The following is a 17,762-nucleotide window of genomic DNA, read 5'->3' on the forward strand; positions in this document are numbered from 1 at the left end:
GACTTGAGTAAAAGAGGCATAATTTGTTCAAGCAGCAGAAGATCTTGAACTGGCCTCCTATGACTCTATGGATCAGATGCACCACAGATGCCAAGTCATGGAGACTGGTTTGGATAAAATTCTCCCAGGCCAGATTAGGTTTTGATATATGGTAGTGTTATAGAAAGTTTTTTTTTAAAAAAAACCTAGTTGAAATCAAATTGGTATTTGATGGAAAGGAAGGTTAGTAGTGTGTATGTGTAAGAAGGTCAGAAGTAAGTAGAGAAGAAGGTGAGAGTAAGTGCAATAGGGATAGTTGAAGGAGAAGAGAATGAAGAGAAGGAGAAGGAGAAGTAGGCTAGGAGTAGTTGTAGAATGGGGAAGGCAGAGGATAAGAAAGGGAAAAGATTGGAGTTGCAGAAGAAAAGGGAAGGTCTAGGTTAGTCAGTGATTCCCAAACTTTTGTCTTTTTCACTTCAGCTCCCAGAATTCTTGACTGTTGGCCAAGCTGTCTGGGGCTTCTGGGAGTTGAAGTCCAAAACTGCTATAGGACCAAAGTTTATCTATCACTGAGTTAAATGATAAAGAAGAGAGTTTGGGAGAATGTGAGGTAATTGGAAAGAGTTGGACTGGAAGTGCAACAATAATTGGATTTAAAATGTAACTAATGAAGTGAAATTTGAGGGACTATCAATACTGATGGACAACATAAATATGCTGTGGCATAAATGGAATACATATGGCTTTTATACCTATATTTGTTTTAATGTGTTTGTATGTATTTGTATGTAGTTGATTAGTGTTTTATACGTATTAAAATGTTCAATAAAAAAAAATTTAAACTCTTTAAGGCTTACTCCCCCAAAATAACAAAAAAGGTGATGCATTCTGTGCTCATTTTGTAGAGCAGCTCTGGCCCACTATCAGAGGTGCTTGGGAATATTTTGTTTTACAAATCCTAGAATATTTCCATCCTTTGGGGAGGGAGGGGATTCTGGGAGGTGCAATCCCCCAAAGTAACTCTCCCAAGTTTTGCCTTGTCGAAACCAAATATTTTCAGCTGGGGTCTGTCCCACGCCTTCCACCTCAATGTCAATGTCTCTGGGCATTTCATTGCTAATGAAAACAATCCTGGATCAACACTCTCCCTGACACAAAGGGGGGAAGATCAAATGTTGGAGGGAGGCTGAGGATGGGGAGGGGAGAGAAAAGAAACGACAGCACCAACGATAACTTGTTTTTTTCTGGCTGAGACAAGCAGCAGCAACAGCAACTGAAGGAGGAAAACCCGCAGGGGAGAGCGCGCGCACACACACAACATCACCATTCTCCTCCTTCCCAACCTTCTAGTAGTCTTTGACTCAGATCGGTGGGTGTTTTGCAAAGCCAAGGGGGCCAGGCAGTCCTCCTTTTCCAGGACCTGTCCTCCATCCTGTCCTCCTGTCCAGGAGGGAGTCCAAAAGGCCCTCCACGTGGAACAGGGCCAAGAAGAAGCAGAACTAGGAGTGGTTGGAGTTTTTCTTAGGTAAGGTCCCGCATACCCCCCCCCCCCCCTTTGAGCAGCCTACATTTTGCAGCACCTTGCTGTCTTCCTTGGCAGTGAGGACTTCTGGGCAAAGAGGAGAAGCTCTTCCAAGGAAGGGAGCAGGAGGAAAGGAGGCTGGGTGGTCCCTTGGCTGCTGGAAAGGCTGGCCGAGAGCAGCCCCCGTTCCTGCTGGCCAGCCTCGGGAGCCAAAGCGCAGGCGGAGCAGGCAGCAGAGCAGGAGGAGCTCGGAGCTGCACTGCGCTATCCAGGGTCCTGAAAGAGCCGCACTCCCTGCATCCCGGCTTCCCTGCTTTCTTCTCCTGGTCCTCTCCCCACTCGATTGACATCACCAACGTCATCCTCACCATGACAGAACCACAGATCCCACCTCAGCCTTAGCCAGAACTTCCTGACATTAAGAGCTCTTCCACAGTGGAACAGATTGCCTGGAAGAGTGGTGGAATCTCCTTCTTTGGAGGCTCTTGGGCACAGGTTGGATGGCCATCTCTTAGGGGTGCTTTGATTCTGCCTCCCTGCATGGCAGAATGGGGTTGGACTGGATGGCCTTTGGGGTCTTGTCTGACTCTACGATTCTATGATCAGCCCCATTATCAAGAACCCCACCAGTTCATCACCATCATCGCTGTCACCAACGGCCAGGTTTGTGATTCTATGATTTGGATGGACCTTGGGGTCTCTTCCAACTCTACGATTCTATGGTTATCATTCTCACCAGTGACAACCCCATCAGTTCATCAGCATCATCACCGATGACTAGGATGGCCCTTGGAGTCTCTTCTAACTTCAGGATTCTATGATCAACCCTATCAGCAGCAACTCCACCAGTTTATCGCCATCACCACTAACCAGGTTTATGATTCTATTATTTGGATGGCCCTTGGGGTCTCTTCCAACTCTATGGTTCTATGATCACCATCATCATAATCAGTGACAACACCACCAGTTCATCACCATCACCACCAACTTTATGATTCTGTGATCATCATCATCACCATCAACCTCATCATTACAGGAAAAGCGATTCCACCTCATTCTTAGGAAGAACCTCCTGATAGAGTTGGAGTTTCCTTCTTTGGAAGTTTCTATCAAGGGAGCTTTGATTGTAAGTTCCTGCATGGCAGGGATTGGACTGGATGACCCTTGAAGACTCTTCCAACTCTAGGATTCTATGATTCTGTAATCATCATTATCACCATCAACATTATTACAGGAAAAGAGATTTCACCTCAATCTTAGGAAGAACTTCTTGAAAGTAAGAGCTGTTCCACAGTGGAATAGGCTGCCACAGAGAGTGGTGGCATCCCCTTCTTTGGGAGCTTTTGGGCAGAGGCTGGGTGGCCATCTGTTGGGAATGCTTTGATTGTGTATTCCTGCATGGCAGGGGGTTTGTCTGGATGACCCTTGAGGTCTCTTCCAACTCTATGATTTTTGTGATCATCATCATCATCATCAACACCACCTGTTCACTGCCATCATCACCACCACTGATGCCCAGGTTTATAGGGATGTCACTTAGTTCACACTTGAGACTTAAAACTGAAATGGACGATGCAAGCGTGGGGAGAGCAAAGACGTTCTGTGGAGCAGAAACCTGGGGTGCATGTTGCTGGCATTGGCTGTGACGTGTTTGGTATGAGATTGATACTGAGGGCACTGTATGTCTCTGTGTGGTTGACAATGAATGTAAAGCTGTTAAAGTGGAAGTGAAGAGCCCCACAGGGTTGGAGCTGGTGGTAACTCTAAATAAACAAGAAAGGAAAAGAGAAAGAGACCCACAAGCACTCAAGAAGTTTTGGATAAGTGTGTTTTGTATTCTCACATTGGTTTTGGATAAGCCATAATCAGAACAGCATGAGTTTTTGTCTGGAGGAATCCTGTGAGAAAAGGAGAGTCCTGCTAATGGGAGAGACAGGGCTCAGTTACTTTTTTTAAGTTCATGATTAAATGCATGCTCAACTGTTGTGTGCTTTGGGAAGGGGGTGGCTTTCTCTTTTTCCCATGGATCAAGTCATGTTCAGCCTGGATTCACACCAGTGTGCTAAAAAGAAATGTCAATCCACAGTATGGACAGACACTGTTGTGCATACCAAATCTTTTGTTGAACAAAGATTCCATTCTCAGTGTAGAGAGCAGTATTGAGGGGTGTGTGTGTGTGTGTGTGGAAGAGAAGATTTATTGATCTGAGACCTAAATGAAGTTCTCCTAATGTTTTCCTTATCTAGATCTTTCTAACTGCTGAAGATGACTGCAAAATTGGAGTCACTGAGAAAGGGAGAGGCTGGTTGAATGGACCAAAGCAGCCTTAACATAGATTGGGGGCGCCTGAATACATGCTGTCTGTGTTTGCACTTCCTCAGCCTCAAAAGATTATGTCAAATACAGCTGGTCTCTGTTGTCATACCCTTGCCTTGTGTAGTTTTCTGGGCACCTCTAGTATACAAGAAGGCAACTTATGTAAAGAGTCCCAACAGAGGAGAAAGCCCCATGTTCTCCGTGTGCCATTGAATTTGATCCCCAGTTCAGTTGGCAAGGAGGGGGTGGAAGGAAGAATGGCCCTTGCAAAGAGGAGACTGATTTCCTTGGCAATCCTGTAGGAAGAAGAGACCCCCAAATTCTGTTGGATTTCCCTTCTGTACCTCAGCATTATTGAAATTGACTGAATCCATATTTCTCCCCATGAGACCTGTCTGCTTTTCATATGGATGAAGACTGGAATACAAAGAATATGGCCAAATTGAGCTATCTGGGAAGGGAGAGGAAGCATGAAGCCATTCCTTTTCAGTCAATGGTTAGCGTACTGAAGACCTCTATGGTGGGCTTCAAGGGTGACAGAACTCACTTTGTGGTTCTATGAAAACTGATGTGTCTTGACTGGTGTGAGAGAATCCCATGGGATACAATTTGTTGGAATTCTGCATTGATATCAAGCATGACAAGCCAAGATCCATGACTCAGAAAAGAAACCCTTCTAGAGAAGGGTCCATGTTTTCCTCTTGGACTCTATAACTGGATGGTAGCTCCATGCCGGTGTTTCCAATGAGGTGTTGGTCACTGCCCATCACCTCCCTGGTGCTGAAATTTGGATGATGCCTATCAGGAGACCTCAGGGCTGCTGCTGCGTATCACATTTCAATGAGGACAATGGCAGATTTGTCCTCTTAGCAGTGCTCATTGTGGCATACCTGACTGCTGGAGCAACCATCTTCTCTGCCATCGAGAGTCCCTCTGAAGCAGAAGCTCAACATCGTTGGAACTGGACCCTTCAGAACTTCAGCCAGATCTTCAACATCAGCCTCCCTGAGCTAAGGGCTTTCTTAAGAAGTTATGAGGCAGCCATGGCTGCAGGAATCCGAGCAGATGCCCTCCGACCAAGATGGGACTTCACAGGCGCTTTTTATTTTGTGGGCACAGTGGTGTCAACTATAGGTAAGATGGCTTACTTCCTTCCTCTCTCTCTCTTTTGCACACCTACAGTCTATGCCAGATCAACAATGCCCATCTCTGAGAAATCTGAGATTCTCCCTTCTGAAATATGGAAACTTACATGAAGCAGCAGTGTTTGGAAAGAGAGGGAAAAAATAGTGGGTTGATTGTTTTTGAGGCTGGTGTCCTTCAGTACAAACATTGCCATAACAGTTACTTTAAAATGTTTATTTCTCCATCTATATCTCTCCGCATCCCTCCTCTTCTTGTTTTTCTTCCATTTATCATCTTCAAACCCATCCCTGCCTCCTCCTCGTTTCCCTCTTTCATTCTTTTTCTCTTGACTTACTTCCAGTTACTCTCTCTCTCTTGTTCTTCCTCCCTTCTCTCCTTGTAGGGATGCATCCACACTGCAGAAATAATCCAGTTTGACACCGCTTTAACTGACATGGCTCCATATTATGGGAATCTGGGATTTGTAGTTTTGCGAGGTGGCCTTCTGTCAGGGAGCACTGGTGCCACAACAAACCACAAATCCCAGAATTTCATAGCTTTGAGCTGTGGCAGTTAAGGTGGTGTGAAACTGGATGATTTCTGCAGCGTGGATGCAGCCTAGATCTTTTCTTTTCTGTTTCCTCATTTTCTGCTTTCCTCATCCCAGCCAACAACTCGCCTTTACCCAGACTACTTTCGCCTGCTCATTTCTCCCCACCTTCTATGTTAACTTTTAATTCCTTGGTGAAATTTGGGGGAATCTACAATAACAGTATTTGCATGCATTCTGTATAAGATCACATAAAGCCATAAGGCCAGTGTTACTTTAAAAACATGTAAACTATGTTCTGTTAGGCATAGATTTTGTATTCAGATCAAAGGTTCTAGAAATAAATATATAATCATGATTTTAAGAAGCATGTGTTTAGGTGAGAGAGGCTTAAATCATCCTGTATGTAAAAGAGTCCTTATGAAAAAGATAAAATCTTTACTCATATACATCCTTTTCTGTACCTATTTGGGCGTTAACAACATTTAGGCACATATAGTGGCCTAAGCTCAATTGCTAGTTTCAACTGGAGTAGAACTACATTGTAACAATTTCAGAAAGTCAAAGCTTCCACAAACCCCTTTGCTACAATTGGTCTACTCCAGGTCATCGTATCACAGACTCACATTGTACTCTTTTGTGTTGTGCGTAAAAATGGTATTAAGGAAAGCTGTGAAGTTGGTACACAGAGAAAATGAGAACACAGGGGGAGGGACATGTGCAGAGTTTTGAAAATGCATAAAAAATAGTTTGATGTCAGCTTCATTCCCCCCCCCCCCCCCAAAAAAAAAAAGAAAGAAAGAAAGAGGAAAGACATGGATTGAGTAACACACACATGTCTGCCCCTTTCAAGGCTCCAAACAAACATAAACAGCTGCTACGCTTTAATGAAGTAGATTGGGTGAAGTTCAGAAGGGATGTGTGTTTCTTTTCTGAGAAAGCTTTCTTAAGTTGCTATAGCAACTGCAGGAGTTTGGAAAGTGGCTTGAAAGTGAGGATGCCTTCATAAAAAGAGCCGGTGTCTCCCCACTGCGAGCAGTTAATTGTATTTTAGATCTGGAGTGAAAATGGAGTGTGAGATAAAAATGGGCCAAATTCTTGCTTCTTATCCTTTTTTTTTAACCGCCTGATAAATTCATATCCTTCATATCCTTTTATTTTAATGCCTTGTAAATTTTATAAATTTTTATGCCTTATAAAGTGAAATGTCTTTCACTATCTCCCCATGCCTCATTTAAAATCAGACTGAATGAGTCTGCAAGTCCGGATCATAGAAATCCCTGCAAAGTGACATTCTATTCAATGCCTATAAAATGTTGCCAAATTGGGATTCAGGTTCCTCCCTCCACCCCCATGAGCCATTTGATATTCTCCTGCCTCCCCCGACACAGAACAGCATGATGTTTTGCCTTACATTTCCTCAACCTGAAACAGAATTAAATATTCATCTCTCAAAGCAATAAATAAATATTTAACTCCTCTTCTAAAAATGGGATTGAGTCCCCATCTTTTTGATCATAATTAACTTCCAAGTTTAGCTTTTGCTCGCTGCATTTGTCCTCCTGGGGGGGTCTTTTTTGCTGAGATTATCGCTAACTCAAGAAGACCAACAGCATGCAAAACTTGTAAATTATTTTGCCAATTTTGGTTTTGCAAAAATCTAAATGGCTTGATTCATAACTCTGCTAGGTTGGAATAATTAAACCAAGGTGTGCATAGATCACGTTTGTTCAGCATTCATTCAGGCGTATGCTGATATAACATGACTAATGTTCCACATCTAAGCTTCTGCAGAGAAAATGGCTTAAGATATTGTGTTCATAGGTACTGAGGGTTCATTAATGGCAAGGATGCTTAATGTACAGAGTTTTGTGGCTTTTAGATTCTACATCTCACCTGGAGACTGAAACTGCAATGTTGCTAAAGAATCAGATATGTCTAAGCGGCTTCAGTTCTCCAACAGAGTATTTTTTGTATTTTTTTTATATATATTTTTGTTTTTTCTTTTAGGGATACTGACAATACTTTCAAGAGGTACCAGCCCCTCAAATGGGCATATACTGATTTCTCTCCCATGTGTAATTTGCAGAGGGGTGTGTGTGTGTGAGAGAGAGAGAGGCACCAGTATATTCTTTCCACATAAACAAACAGACTATATGTCATGCTCTCCCCCTAAAACATCTAACTGCAGTGAGGAATACTGGTTTTGATCTATTGGGCTTTGTTTTCTGTCAACATTATGGACGCACTTCCTTGCCTCCAATGATTTAACTGCAGCTTTTATTCAGTAGCAAGTTTTTAATTATCTGGAGGTGAAGACAACATGATGCCAGCATAGTGTAGTGGTTTGAGTGTTCATAGGCTCCATCCACACTGCAGAAATAACGTGGTTTGACACCACTTCTAACTGCTCTAGCTCAATGCTATGTAAATCTGGGAATTGGAGTTTGTTGTGCCCCCAGAGTGGAGCTCCACCCTACTCTGAGACCACAACAAACTCCAGTTCCCAGAATTCCATAGCATTGAGCCAGGGCAGTTAAAGCAGTGTCAAACCATGTTATTTTTGCAATGTGGATGTGAAAGACATATGAGAACACAAACTTGAGGGTCATTCCCACTTACTGAAAGATCCAAATCTTGATCTGGCTCTGCTCCACTATGCAAAAAGAAACACCAAAAACCAGCTACCAAAATACCCTGGGCTTTTGGTGTTTGTCCCGTGTTTTTTCCACTGGAATTGATCCAATGAGGATTGGAATCGATTTCCAGTGGGAACTAGGGGCACATACATAGAATCAGGATTTGAGGCTTTTCCCAGTGGAAAGGACCCTTAGGTTGTCAATTGCAGCTCGACCATGGGAACTCATTGGGTGACCTTGAGCAAGTCACATTCTCTCAGCCTAGATGGAAGGTGAAGGCAATCCCCATCTGAACAAATCTTGCCAAGAAAACCCCATGATAGGGTCACTTTAGGGCTATCACGAGTCATAAATGACTTGAAGGCACACCACCACCACAACAAACAAAACATGATACAGTATCATAAAATTTGACCTGTAGGGTTCAGGCTTATTAAACCTCCAGCTAAGCATTATGTCTACCAACAGTAGCCGACTGAGTGCCATAAGAAATATCACATATGAACCAGGATCCCTTGTTGTTATTCCCCCAGTAATTTCTATTCAAATCATGACCAAGCACAAAAAAGTTAATGTCCCATCTACTTCACTGAGTGGAATTAAAATAATGCAGATGCAGAGTCCATATACAGTAGTTGTATTGTGTAGACACACACTCCTTTCCTTCTATTCCTTACATTTTAAAAGCAGGTGTGGGGCAGTGCCACTGATGTTGCACATCTAATGTCAATGGATGACCTATTTATGGATTCACCCACTAGTTGGAGAGCAATGCCTTTTATCCCTCTGGACAATCTGAATAAAGGACAGGTTACAAAACATCTCAAATAATGGCAACTAATAAAATAAGGCTGCTGCCAACTTTGCTTTTTTAAAATTAGGATGGAAAAACATTTAATGCACATGTTCAAATATGGGGTGGATAAAAACAAGCACAATGTGTGTTACTGTGGCTCCTTTGATTCCAGTAATAGGGAATGACAGGGAGAAAATTAAAGGCGACCTTTCCCCACCCCCACCGCACAATTATTAGTAACTTTCATTTTTGTCATGGCAAGCTCTATCACGTTTCTTCGAGTCTTTCAAAAAGGCACCCTACTTTGAAATCTTGGGCATACATAAGATTATTTCAGGGTAATCTGATGCATTGTTCAGTTAACTGACAAAAAGAGAAAATATTTCATAATCTGAAAATTCTTTAAAAAGATTACTGTTCTCAAGAAGGTAAATAATAAATACGTTTCACTGATCATACTGGAACCTAACTCTTCTTAAGGAGAATTCAGCCCAATTCATTTACTCAGACAGTAGATTCAGAGGGAGTTAAGTAAGTATGCTTAAAATGACAGCTTTAACATTTGAGCTCAATATGTGTATAATATAGTGGGCTCTTGATATCCACTCAGATATAGTTCCAGGACTTATTGTGGTTGCCAAAATCCATGGATGCTCAAGTCCCATTATATACAATGGTGTAGGAAAATTATGTCCCTTATGTAAAATGGCAAAATCAATGTTTGTTTCTGGATTTTTTTTAAAAAAAATATTCATTTATTTAGGAATACTTTCAAGCCCTGGATGATTGAATCGATGGATGTAGAATCCATGGTTATGGAGGGCCAGCTGTATTATAAACTGTAATTCTTTGATCAGGATCCTGTTGGTATGCTATGCTAGTAGCTCTTGCAAGTTTCCCCAGCCCTATGTAGAGGTGATGTGAGAAAGCAGATCCAAACAATCTATTTCCCCAGTGGCTTTTTTCTGCACAATTGCCATGTCTGCAGTTTTTCCTCCCAAACACCACTGGTGTATACCAATGTACTGCTCCACCAGATTTCTGGACCTGAAAAAATATTGAATATATTTTTATCCTGTTTGACAGAAACCTGACAAAGCAGCTAACAACAACCTTTAACATGTGAATTCAGTCCAAATTTAAGAAGAAAAAAATTGTTTTACCTTGGTTGGAGGTCCCAGTCCACAGGCCACTCTTCATGGTTCCCCAGTTGCAGCTACAATGCAGTATCTCACAATACAGAAAACATTCAGGGGTGGCTGTGTTGGCAACTTAACAAATGCAAACAAAAATCTATCAGTGATACCTTTATTGGCCAACCGAAATGCACCATATACTTGTTGCAAGCTTTCAGAGTTCCATGGGCTTCTTCATCAGGCAACTGGTTACAAACAGGATAGAGAGAAAACTGGAGATATTAGTCAGATGCCTGCATGTTGTTTCAGTCCGTGCAAATGGATTTTAAATTTCCTGGACTTTGAAAATCTCCCTATTGCTGCATGGCCAGAACGAGGAGGGACCTGCCTGCACAAAATATATCCTCCCCAGTATACCATCTTTACTAAGGACTGAAACAACATGCAGGCATCTGACTAACATCTCCAGATTTGCCCCCTCCTGTTTGGTTTATAATGTCTTGTCTGATGAAGAAGCCCATGGAGCTTTGAAAGCTTGCAAACAAGTATATTGTGCATTTCAGTCGGCCAATGAAGGTATCACTGATGGTTTTTTGTTTGCATTTGTTAAATGGCCAACACAGCTACCCCTGAATGAACACGCTTTAAGAGTAAGCCATTAATAACAATATGTTAAATCAGCTGAGTCATTAACAAAAGGCAGCCTAATAAAACAACTTCAGTAAAACAACAACAGATTGATTAAAAAATATATAGAACCCAAAGTAGTACTAACATCTTTATTGAACCTTAAAGACTTGGAAAAATAAGGAGATCTTGTCTGAGTGCCTAAAATTTGGAAACTAACATTCATCAAACTTTAAGGCATTTTAAAGTATCTTTAGAGCTGTCATGTAGAAGATGAACTGAGCTTGTTTTCTGCTTTGCTAGAGGATAGGCTCTGAACCAGTAGATTCAAAATACAAAGAGATATTGCTTAAACATTAGGAAGCACTTGCTAACAGTACCAGCTGTTTGACAATGGAGCAGGTTAGAATAAAAGAACTGGAAGTGTCCCCAAAGGACATCTCACCCCCTGCCAGGAATCTAAGGCTAAAGTATGTCAGGGAGGTGTTCCTCCACTCTCTATTTAAAATACTCCAAGGACAAATGAAAAGATCTAGAACAAATAAGTGAAACATAATGTTCCATGTTAAACCTGTATGAAAACATAATAGCCCACTGTGATAGTATCAGCTTTGTGAAAACGTAGACACAAACAGTGAACACAATCACAATTGCAGTCTTATAGAAGATTACCAACTACTCATAACATTGATTCTGGAAATGTACTGTATAGAGAACTGCTAACTAATCTGTCAGAGCACATGGTAACTCAAATATGCATCAGTATAATCTTTGAATGCTAGCAAAATTTCATAAGACATTTAAACAGCTCATGCAGATAACCAGTAAGTGATGGCCTACAATCACTGGGATGCAGCCCTCAAAAGAGTGCCATAATACACACATAACTCATCACATGATCTGAAGATTAAAGCATCTGTGTATATATTTGTATGTTTTTATACTACAGTATTACAATGGGTTATTGCTTTTGTCATAAATGTTTGATGTATTGCATTGTAGCTGTGATTCTACATCAGGAAATGTAGCTATAAAATATATGCCGTCCAGCTGTACCAGTCTGGCAAATACAGTTCCAGTTAACTATCTTCCCACTTTTTCACATGCTTTAAAAATGCCCCAGTTTTTCTCTTGTCTCCCCCCCCCCCCTTTACCTCTTGGTCCTCAGCTTACTTCAGTTGCTGCAAACTACATTCAAAAGTAGTTTTGCACTCAATTAACTCAACAGAAGGGTGAGGATGGAAACTTGTCCTTTCCAATAGACTCAGGCAAAAGGAAACTGCTGCAACCTCTCCTAGCTTAGGAATTCTTTGTCACTGATAACTGAAGTATAGGACTTCATAGGTCATAACAACTTTCAATAGTTCCGCAGTGCCTACTGTAAACTTTCTCATACAAAAATGTGTGTGTGAAGGGCTCTCTTGTTTGTTCCTCTATATTCCAGTTGCATATCCCATTTGTATGCTGTATGCATCCACCTTTAGACTCTGCAATCATTCCCTTCAGTCAAAGGACTGGCAATTAGCCTCCTAGATCAAATGTGAAAAACACTTCCTGATTCAAAAGGAAATCATAGCATCACAGACACATACGTGAGAGCCAGCATGGTGTAGTAGTCTGAGCGTTGGACAGGGACTCTGGGGACCAGGGTTCAAATCCCAGCTCAACCATATAAACCCATTAGGTGACCTTAGGCAAGTCACAGTCTCTCAGACTCAGATGGCAATAGCAACCTCCTCTGAAGAAAGTTGCCAAGAAAACCCCATGATAGGTTTGCCTTAGGATTGCTATAAGTCGGAAATGACTTAAAGGCACAGAACAACAACAAAGCATCACATAATTCTTCCATAAAATAAATAGTCCAATAATAGCAAATGGAAGGCAAAATAATATGGCCAAATAAGCACCCAATTGAAACATATAGTTGTAAAAAGGGTTAAAAATAATCAGTGGACATGTTCCTTTGCATGTCAAATTCTGAAAAGCAAAAAGAAACTAGATGAACTTAATTAAGCCACCACCCCACAATTTCCTTTTGTGGTTTTCAAAAGGAACTTACTGCCCAAAATGTGTGCCGGTAATGCTAAAAGGCATGTTTGAAACTCCCGGATGAGATGCTCACTCAATGCAACACTGACCGTAAATTCACTGATATTCAGTATTTCTAATGGGAATTCAAAGATGATGGCAAGTGTAGGGGATGGTGTGTTACAAAATTTCAATTTAATGTGCAAAGAAAGGCAGAGATTTCAAAGAAGATGGATCACCCCCTACTGCACTGCAATTTCTTTCCTGTTTTCTGTTGTTTCCTTCTTCTCACTTCCCCTGAAAACCTAGGAATCAGAATATTAAAAGCAGCCTTTACTGGCTTGTATCAAAAATCCAACATTCTATTTCTGGCAATCACTATACCATTGTTTCTCAACATAAGCATAATGGGTTAGAATACATATTCCATCATAGCCAGGTTCTCCCAGCTAGCTACCCATCCTATGGGATTCTGGGACTTGTAGTTTGATGAGAAATTTAGTATTTTATGCCAAAGATCTCTAATGCCATAGCTGAGGGGATTGCGCTACAGATTACAAGCTACAGATTCTAGGATTTCTTCAAATGAACCCTTGGTACCTGAATGTCATATTGAAGATGGAGCAACACTGTTATAGTGCTGTTCTTCTTCTTTAACTACTATGGCAGCCTCCTGTAAAATTCTGGGGCTTTGTAGTTTAGTGAGCTGGTTGAGATTTCCTGAAATTTCACTTCCTAAACTGCAAATCCCAGGATTCCACAGGAGGCAGCCATAGCAGTTAAAGTGGAATAATAATACTATAACAGTAGTGTAGTGTAGTGTGATATAGATTCTAAGGAGCAATGGATTCAAACTACAGGAAAAGAGATTCTACCTAAACATTAGGAGGAACTTCTTGACAGTAAGAGCTGTTTAACAGTGGAACACACTCCCTTGGAGAGTGGTGGAGTCTCCTTCTTTGGAGGTTTTTAAATAGAGGCTGGATGGCTATCTGTCGCGAGTGCTTTGATTGAGAGTTCCTGTATGGCAGGGGGTTGGACTGGATGGCTCTTGTGGAATTACATAGAACTCTATGATTGTATGATTGTATAAAGTGGCAAAACACTACAGTTAAGTAATATGGGTACCCCAAGAGGGGGCAACCAAGATAGTAAAAGGTCTGGAAACCAAGCCCTTTGTGAAATGTCTCAAGGAGTTGAGTATGGAAGAGATATGTTTGAGAAGTGACATGATAGCCATACTTAAATATTAAGAGAGATGTCATGCAGTGGAAGATGGAGCAAGTTTGTTTTCTGTTGCTCCAGAGACAATGGGAGGGAAAATACTTTCTCCCTTCCTATTTATAATTTCTTTATTCTCTTAGCATGCCTTGCTCTCTTTTCAAACTGCATTTTCTTCTAAATTGAAAAGTGCAAGGTTCTTTTGTCCAGAGATGGGAGGTGATGGTTTTTGAGATGTTAGATTCCACCTTGCATTATCCTTGACAATTGGCCTTGTTGGCTTGAGTGAACGAGACTCTTAGAGAAAAGCCTGACCACCTTTGAGGGATACAAGAGTCCCCACCTTTGCTTGATTCACTTTTCATTGTTGTGATAGTTGTGTATGTCTGTAAAGAAGGACTAGAGCACTTCAGGCTTTTCCAAAAGTACCAGGGGTTGTCCTCTTGCAGGCCTAGTTTCCCCATAAGTAGATACTATCACAGGAGATACGTGGTGCTTTTTGTGAATGGCTGAGGAACAGGAATATCTGCAGTCATTGTTAACTCCCAAAACACTATCAGTCCCTCAAATCAATCCAGATATCCCAGACTTCTTTTTATTTGGCTACACACACACACACACACACACACACACAGAGAGAGAGAGAGAGAGAGAGAGAGAGAGAATGCTTTAAATTTCATAAATAGAGTCTGACAATAGACTGAACACAGCAGGTTATTTAGATAGATGCAGCACTGAGCAGAGTCTAGCATGGACAGTCAGAATCTATTGGCTACCAGGCAGTTATATCCAGCTTTCTATACAATTTTACAAAATTATGCAGTGGCACAAATTGAGCAATCAAGGCCACTGCAATCATAAGAACCCACTAATAAGGCTTAAACCCAATTTCAAACAATTGCCTAAATCCTATTGGTAGTCCTGACTAGAGTAGAATCATTGGATCAGTTGGATTTTTGTATGTGTTGACTCACTATTCAACAACTGACTTCATAGGTCTACTCTAGCTGGGGCTCTATGTCAACACTTATACGATGCCTTGGGACAAGAAGTTATGGCAGGACCCTCAAGGAGTCTCTTCAGCTGCCTGTTCTCAAGGTACCCCACAACTGGGAGGGCACTGTAGATGTCATTTCCCAATGCTCTGATCTCCAGTGCTTTGGAAACTCTTTGGTTGGGAGACTGTCAAGCTGCAGATTTTTGAGGTGGGCATCATCAATCACAGTTACTGTGACAGAGCTCTGTCATCATAGTTACAATAACAATGTAGGATCCCACATCTAAAGTTTACATGTTCTGTGTCAAAGAAGATATTTTCTTCAGCATGTCTCTCCCATATTGTTGTTGTTGTATGCCTTTCCAACTTCTGGCAACCTAAGGCGAACCTATAATGGGATTTTCTTGGCAAGATTTGTTCAGAGGAGGTTTGCCGTTGCCTTCCCCTGAGGGTTAGAGCATGTAACTTGCACAAGGTCATCCAATGGGGTTCATGGCTGAACAGAGAATTGAACCCTGGTCTCCATAGTCACAGTCCAACACTCAAACCACAATGCCATGCTAGCTATTGTATACTTAGGCCTTATGGCCACTTTATGACTTTTCCTCTTCATTCCACACTCTTCAACAGATAGGACAGGTGTAGCCCATGGAATCCTATTTGGGAGAAAAGCAGGATGTTAAATTAATAATTGGAGTAAAGGTAAATTTTGAAATGCTGGTGCTCATCATGGTGGTCCCTACAGACACATGTCTAATGAGATTCTTTACATATAGACACCTCTCTTCATCCATACCAATTAGCAAGTTTTAGAGATTTTTAATCTCCAGCAAGAGAAGGTCTTTTATAAAGCCACTGTGTCTTAACTGCCAATTCAAGATTAAAATATTTTGCATAGTAACAGGAATAGCTGACAGTATATTATTGCTGGTAAAAGTTACAGTTCACTGACACTAATGTGATGATAGTAGCAAAGCTCAGAAAGACAGAAAGCCTAAGAAGGATGATGTTGTCACAGTAAGGTATGTAAAGAGATCTTGTAGCACCTTTGGGACTAGCAGAAAGAAAGAAGTTGGCAGTATGCGTTTTCATAGACTTTAGTCTATTTCCTCAGGTGCGTTTAGTGGAGTGGAAACCAGGGCAGACATATATATGCCATTGGTATGTGAGAATGTCAATTCAAATTCAAAATCCTTTGTTTACGGAAATAAAGTAGCAAGTCATTTCCAACAATGGTCGTTAATGAACAAAGACGTTGAGAACTGGCCAATGTGTATGGAAATAAAGAAGCAAGACCAGTTTGGCTTTGGAAACTAGCCTATAGGTGGGGAGAATACATTAGTGTAGGACACCCCTCTGAGCATGTGTTGAAATGTGTGTAGTGAGCCAGGAAGCCATTATCCCTGTTCATAATGACTTTCTGGCTCACTACACACATTTCAACGCTATCTGACCCCATCCTTAGGGGGGCATCCTACACTCAACTATTCTCTTCACCTACAGGCTAGTTTCCAATGCCAAACTGGAGTTGTCACTTGGTTTCCACACACAAAAGGCTAGTTCCCAATGTCTTAGCTCACAAACGACCATAGTTAAAACTGGACTTGCCACTTCATTTCCATATACAAAGGATTTTGAATTTGAATTAACATTCTCACATATCAATGGTATATATATGTCTGTCTCCAGTTTCCACTCCAATAAATTCATCTGAGGAAGTAGACAGAACTCTATGAAATCTCATGCTGCCAATTTCTTTCTTTCTGTTAGTCTCAAAGGTTCTACAAGATCTACATACTGATTCTACAGACTAACATGGCTATATCTTTGCATTCTATCACAGTAAGGTGTTTGCCATAATTTTTAAAAGTCCTTGCACTCTAATCTTGCAAGCACTGGCTCCACTACACCACAGTGCAGTGCAGTCCCACAAAATACAGCATATCAAGTAGCCACTAGCCGTCGAGGACCACTAACCAGGCTCTTTCAGCAATCAAGCTCAACAAATCCTTGTGAAAAGATAATTTTGTACATAGAAAGAGAAAGCTTGTAATGATATAATTAAACCATCTTTAAGGAATCTTGCCAGATTTTCTCCCCTGCAACTAACAATATCATTACCAAATTTGGATCATGACGTGCAGTAACAAGATCATGTTTTGACAATTATGTGAAATGGAGAAAAGACAGAACACAGTTTCTTTCTACTATTTACTGTGTGAGCTTCTGAAAGTGTTATTAATCAATCAAGCAGTTAATGACAGGGGTGCAAAAGAAAACGATGAATGTATCTGAGTTGATTAATATTGCCATACTTTAAAAAAAACACTGAATAATTTATTTGTACTTTCAAAGCAAGCACATTTTTGGCCCAGATTGTCATTCTGGCAGTCTTGTCAGAGCTAGAGCAAAAGGTCATCATGCTAGGGTGCAACATGCCAAGATTGTGGCATGGCCTATGTGGCACTGCTAGGACTGTGCAACAGCAGGGGTCATGGCTAGTTTTGTATCAGTTCCCACACCCTCCCACCTGTGTCCTCAAAGAACTGGGGGGGGGAGGTATGTCATGTAATAGCTTTTATGCATGCATTAACAAAGAAAAATTAGCTCTTGATCTCACCTACTTTCCTAGCTATTGTGCAAAAACAAAACAAAACACACCAACATATATAGGGGAGAAAAGCCAAAAAGAAAAACATAACAGAAGCAGCAGAACAATAATGGAAGGAGAGAAAGTCTACATTTAGACTTCAATAAAAGGCACTTAAGAGTTCAAAAAGGTACTCATAGGCGGGATACAGACCGCCTCAAAAGTGCGGTCTGCCA

General features: G+C 41.2%; 1 protein-coding gene across 2 annotated transcripts in view; it reads left to right on the plus strand.

Moving 5' to 3' along the window:
* The first annotated feature begins 1,345 nt into the window (after positions 1 to 1,345).
* Positions 1,346 to 17,762, plus strand: part of KCNK12 (potassium two pore domain channel subfamily K member 12) — a 72,959-nt gene continuing 56,542 nt past the window's right edge. Inside the window, exons 1-2 of one of the 2 annotated variants that reach the window (XM_042446854.1) lie at positions 1,346 to 1,504; positions 3,748 to 4,951. In XM_042446854.1, coding sequence (XP_042302788.1) covers positions 4,609 to 4,951 — 343 coding nt within the window. In that variant the 5' untranslated portion in view covers positions 1,346 to 1,504; positions 3,748 to 4,608. Of the gene's footprint in view, positions 1,505 to 2,083; positions 2,375 to 3,747; positions 4,952 to 17,762 lie in introns of those variants that run through there. The other variant, XM_042446853.1, reaches the window with a different exon arrangement.

The sequence above is a fragment of the Sceloporus undulatus genome, chromosome 1, assembly GCF_019175285.1.
Source record: "Sceloporus undulatus isolate JIND9_A2432 ecotype Alabama chromosome 1, SceUnd_v1.1, whole genome shotgun sequence".
NCBI classification, from domain to species: domain Eukaryota; kingdom Metazoa; phylum Chordata; class Lepidosauria; order Squamata; family Phrynosomatidae; genus Sceloporus; species Sceloporus undulatus.